Source organism: Microtus ochrogaster, linkage group LG10, assembly GCF_000317375.1.
Source record: "Microtus ochrogaster isolate Prairie Vole_2 linkage group LG10, MicOch1.0, whole genome shotgun sequence".
Lineage (NCBI taxonomy): Eukaryota > Metazoa > Chordata > Mammalia > Rodentia > Cricetidae > Microtus > Microtus ochrogaster.
Window position 1 is genome coordinate 12931535 of NC_022035.1, and position 6000 is coordinate 12937534.

Consider the following 6000-nt stretch of genomic DNA (forward strand, 5'->3'; position numbering starts at 1 on the left):
CTCAAGAACAATGGCAATGGGTTTTTGATCCTACTGCACGTACTGGCTTTGGGGGAGCATAGGCAGTTTGGATGCTCAACTTACTAAACCTGGATGGAGGTGGGCGGTCCTTGGACTTCCCACAGGTCAGGGAACCCTGATGGATCTTCAAGCTGATGAGGGAGAGGGACTTGATCGGGGGAGGGGGAGGGAAATGGGAGGCGGTGGCGGGGAGGAGGCAGAAATCCTCAATAAATAAATAAATAAATAAAATAAAAAAAATAAATTAAAAAAAACAAAAAATTCTTGTATTGGTATTACTAAAATTTCCTACCTTCAGTTTTACAGTGGCACCATGCTTTATGAGACCCGATTCGAACAATGTTTACTACATTATAAATACAGTATCTACAATATGATAGGGATTTCCATGCTACCTTTTTCAGTGTGGTATTGAGGAAGATTTGAGCAGCATCATACATCTCTATGGCTGCAAATACCATGTACATCCTCAAGACATCCTTAACTTCTTGCCAACACAAAACCCATGGGTAAATTGATAAAGCAAGACTTAAAGTTAGGATTGGATCACTAAAGTTCTGTTGAGAAATGCAGACTTCAATGTGTAATCCAAGGATCAATACTATTATATTATATCTATCTTATAAACACAACATACTAGTGTTGAGAACGGGACAGGAGGCAACAAGACCAATAGGAAGCTGGAAGTATATAGGACAACAACAAAACCAAGAACAGGCAAGAGAAAGGAATAGGACAGAAAACAAAAGGAAATTGAAAGATAGCATCATACAAATTTAAGTTACTTTGAGGAAGTTTGATTAAAAGAACAAGCAACATATTAATATCAAGTTTTACTTTAGAAAAATGAATAACAAGGAGAGAACCAGAATAATGAGAGGTATGAAAATGTCAGGCCTTGAATATAAAATAAAGTCTAAATTCGTCACTATTTAGTAGAGACAGGGCTGGAGAGAGGGATAAGGAGGACCTTGTTCGATTCCCACCACCCACATGGCGGCTCATAACCATATTTAACTCAGGTTCCATGATATCTATGCCCTTTTCTGGCCTCTATGGCAGAATGTGCTATACAAACATGTAGATAAAACACCCACACACATTATATAGTAAATCATATTTAGAATGTGACAGAGACAGGTAATAACTGGCAAGAAAGGACAATGGTAAAATCTACAAATCATTAATGCTACAAATCCCTTGAATTAATAATAAGAATTTCCTCAATAATACTGGCTTAGCAATGTGACACATGCAAACAAAAAAGGTTGAACTAACCTAGGATTAAGGAGTATAGAAGCTGTGTGTGTAACAAGGATAAAAATACAGTAAGGCAATGAACCCAACCCATTAAATTAATATAAACCTATTCCTTTAAGGAGATTGAGAGTAAAGGATAATTTTTTATTGACACTTGCATGGTGGAAAGGCTGGAGGAATGGCTCAGTGTTAAGTGTGCTTTTCCAGAGAACTTGGAATCTCATCTCATCACCCATGTGGTGACTCATAGCTGTCTATAACTCCAGTTCCAATGGATCCAATACCATTTCCTAGCACCAGGCACACACACGGTTTACTGACATATATTCAGGAAAAACATTCATACATATAAAATTAAAATTAGTAATAATAATAATAATTAACAATTAAGTACCTGTCAATTTCAGAAAAGAAAAGAGAATGTTTTTCTATTTCAAAGAAAATTGTATGGCCAACAGTACTGGCTTTAATATTTTATAATTCACAGATTTTTATGGTCCTTAGTTACAGCATTCTACTTAGAAAGATAAAAGTCATCACTGAGGAAATGCTCTGAGGGGCTCATTTTTTTTTCTCTCATGTTGAAGCAATAAGTCACTGAAGACTATAGAAGTAAAATCTCCAATTGTCTTAGATAAATTGTCATAATGTATATGGTAATTATTGGGGAAATGACAAACTTTATGGGGGGGGCTTGAATTTGTTCTTGCTAACATTTCCTCCCCTCTAAACCACTGCAATAATCAGAAAATGAGTTCAGACTTACAATCATTATTTTCTTTTAGTTATTATTCTTTTCTTTGGCAGTTGTTACCAAAACCGTGGTATCAAAGATAGAAAGAAAAGTATAACAAAAGAAAAGTAAATGTTGACTTTTGGAATAAAAATTCTTACTGATTATCAACTCAAATACTTATTTTGTAGAAGCAATAGAAAAATACCTTTCTCCTTATACATTTATTATTGGCTTTTTAAAATGAGTTTTAAATGGTTTTGTAATTAAAGAAAAATTTCAAATGGCTAACCAAATACTTACATAGACTCAGGCTCTTTTCAAGAGGCTGAAAAGCCCCAACTTGCCACCAATCATATTAAATCCTGATCCATCATGTTCTATCAACTTCAACAACACCTGTCCTGCTATTCTGAGGACAAATTCTCTTCTCTAAAACTTCTGCCTATCCTACCCCATTATTACTATGCTCACTATCCATACATTCATATTATATATCCAGACCTCTTTATTCCTTATTGAACTCCAAGTGAGTAACAAGGTCCAGTGTTTGTTCACAAGTAAGACAGAACTTCCTCATCTGTTACAAAAACAGATTTATATATTGTTTATAACTCTTAAGCTAACAGTAACATGAAAGCTATGTATTCTAATCTGCTATTTACATATTGACTTATTTTATTTCCAATAACCTTGGGTAGAATGTCGAGATCCTTTTAAAAATGGGGAAACTGGAGCTTTCAAAACTCTGACAGCTGATTTAATATTACAGAGCCATCAAGTGTCATGGACAGTAATCAACACATGATCTTGTTTCCCAATAATGTACTTTCAGTAAATGATATATTGTCTCTAGCAAAGAAGAAAAACACTTGCTGTTCATGACTTCTCATGCTGTGTGTGTGTATTTTGTATCTTATAGCTGTTTAACAGTTGTTAATCCTTGCATAATTTCAACCATTAGAGTCAACAACTTAATTTTCATGTGGAAGTAATTTTAAAGTAAGTTTTACTTACGCTATCAGAAAGCATTATGGGACCCAGGATAAAATTATACTTTACATAAAGAAACTGATGCCCTGAATGCTTAAGTGACCTCCCCAAGGGATCAGACTGAATAGGCCATGAAACTAGAAGAAATACGGATGCAGATATTCATTCTGATATTGAACTCAGGCAATATCCACCAAAATGTAACAAAACACAGATGGAAACAGAACTTGAAAGAGATCTTAAGAAGCATATGAAAGCCAAGTAAATAGTTAAAAAAGACAATCAAGGTGGGGTTGGATTAGTCAGAACTTGTCTCTTAAAGAAGGTGCAAGAACCAATAGAAAGTAATTGGCAGCATGTTCCAAATAAGAGAAGAGTTGAAGAAAATAGGTCAGGTAGAGAAAAAGTCAACTAAGGCACCAATAATACAATTGGATACACTAACACTCATTAGGAAAACAGCACAAACATTAAAAATAAGGCAGTCTAGTGAACTTAGACAACTCTGTTTGCTTGATAATATTTCTTGGCTCTCACCAGAGTCTAGGAGTTCCTTCACTAAGGAAATGTCGCCAGTGGTCAGCGCTTTCTTAAAAGTTTCGTTCTTATCTTCAACTGGTAACATCCTCTTCAATTTCTAAAAGAGCAGGAAGTTAAAATTCTCGTTATGTACATTTTCATTCCCATTGCATCAGGAAAGAACGAAGTACATAGGGTTGTTTCGCTTTGGCGGGCAAATAAAATGCGTGAAGAGTCCATGTCTAAAATGGATTTAAAGGGAACAGGCAACGACGAGCCAAATCCAAGCAAAGCGCTGAGGCCTAAAGGGTACCACTGAAGAAAGCAGCAGTTGACAAACACGGGAACACTTTGCCAGTTTGCTTAGTAACCCGAAACACGCGCAATTCAAAATCCTGGGAGAAAGGGATCTGGGTGGGCATGAGGAAAACAAGGGGGTCGTGGGTCTGGGCCTCTCTTTCAAAAGGCAGGGGAGACCCAAATTAGGGGCCGTCGAGGCGGCGTCTCTTCCACTACCTGAGACGACCGGTCCAGATACCCAATATCCCAGCCGTCATCCTCACTATCGCTGCTCTCGCCTCCGCCAGCCACTGCCAAACCCCTCAGCGTGCCCGCCGCCGCCGCCGCCATGGCCCCAAGCTGCTCCAGAGCAGGAAGGCGGCCCTGCGCAAGCGCGGGACCTCTGACGCACGCGCGAAGCTGCGCTGCGCAGGCCGCTTCCTCCGCCCACCGGAAACGTGCTGGGAGGGAACTGGCCTTTCACACCTGAAGCTGGTGGCCTCATGCCTTACGAAGATCCGCAACCTCGCTCCGCCACTGCGTGGTACTTCGTTTTGTTAGGAAAAAAAAAAAAAAGAAGATGCGTGATTATGGCATCAAAGAATGCTTGCGCTTGTGGCGGGAGCCATGCGCGACTGAGCTTCTCTCCCCATACTGTTGGCGGACTCCTGCCAAACCGCCTCAGAACAGATTGCGGGGTGAGACGGACTCCTGGAAGACATGAGTACCTTGTAAGACGGACCCCTGTTTGCTGGAGTATGCCGTGAGCCAGTACCGCAGACTTCCCCGAAGCCGTCAGAAGAGAGAGAAACACCCCTACTTCCATTCTTTGTCTTTCTTGTGATCAAAGATCTCTGCTTAGAGCTAGAAAAAAAAAAAAAAACCTCAAAACATTCCCCTAGTGACTCATAGATGCTGCAGCAGAAAAATGCTTCCGTCAATCGTGAGAGGAGAATGTGGGGGAAGTAGCAGATCCAAAACCTTGGGAGAACACAGTGGTTCAGATAGCCGGAGAGCAAACGACTTCAAGGGAAAACAGCCGAAGGTTAGACCCACTTTTCTACTTCACATTGAATAAATGTTGGTGACATATCTATTATCTTTGCCACAACAGGGGGGAAAATGGTTAAAAAGTATTCATCTGAATGACTTAAAAGCAAAGTAGCCGTGTTCTATTCTTTTTCAGTATTTTTTTTTCCTTGAAGGATTTTTTTTTTAATGTAAGAAATCATTTCAGAGGTATTTTTAAGTAGGCTAGTTTGGATTGGAGGGAACACTAGTCTAGCTCAATGTATTAATTCGGTAAATATCACGGATCATTGAGTATAGCCAGATACAGTTGGTGTGTGTGTGTGTGTGTGTGTGAGAAGATTGTCTCACCATGTAGCCTAGGCTTGCTGTAAATTCTGGATTCCCCTACCTTGGTCTTTAGAATACTCACTCTATGTCACATGCCATCATGGTCAGCTATAGTCCCAAACTAGGCTTTAGAGGAGACAGCATTAAAGACAAACCATGGTACCTGATGGGGGCAATATTTTAGTTAGGAGAGTAGGAGAGAGGGAGGGGGAGAGGGAGAAGGAGAGGGAGAGGAAAAAGGAGAGGAAGGGAGTGAGGGAGGGAGGGAGGGAGAGAGAGAGAGAGAAAAAAAGGGGATACAACAAAGTAAGACTGTTGAATATTAGGTTTCCTCAAAGTAAAAAAGTAAGTGTGCTTGATTTCTGGAACCAAATCTATTGGATTCTTGAGTGATAGAATCATTAGCCATAGTTGTGCATCCTTTCTCCCATTGCTCCACTTACCTTTCCCAAAAATTTGATATGCCTTAGTATCCACAAAAGAGTTGGTATGAGGGTTAAATGAAGTTATGGTCTCAACATAGAGCCTTTGTCAATAGAAGAGGAAAGTAAAATTTACCTGTAGGTATTTTTTCAGGGATAGTGGTTCAACCTGTACACAAGGACAAAAATATGCTACACATAAAACATAGGTGAGAGACTAGGTGTTAGCTAAACTCCCTAGTAGGCAAACATAGGGAGAGGGGCCAAGGCTAGGTAATACAAGTGGCAAAGTTCCATGATATCCAACTTCTTCCTCACCCTTCTAACTTGACACAAAAGCTTTTGTTTTCTATCAGCAGATCTTCTGCTTTTGCATGGTCACGAAGGAGTTCAAAACTGGATGAAGACATGTCC

The 6000-nt window shown here is 39.5% G+C and overlaps 1 protein-coding gene across 1 annotated transcript in view; it reads right to left on the minus strand.

The window, feature by feature from the left end:
* The window catches only part of Asz1 (ankyrin repeat, SAM and basic leucine zipper domain containing 1), a 44473-nt gene extending 40317 nt beyond the window's left edge, over window positions 1-4156 (minus strand). Inside the window, exons 1-2 of the mRNA XM_005363759.2 lie at window positions 4043-4156; window positions 3545-3644 (exon numbers count right to left, since the gene is read on the minus strand). Coding sequence (XP_005363816.1) covers window positions 3545-3644; window positions 4043-4156 — 214 coding nt within the window. The remainder of the gene's footprint in view (window positions 1-3544; window positions 3645-4042) is intronic.
* Window positions 4157-6000: the final 1844 nt, after the last annotated feature.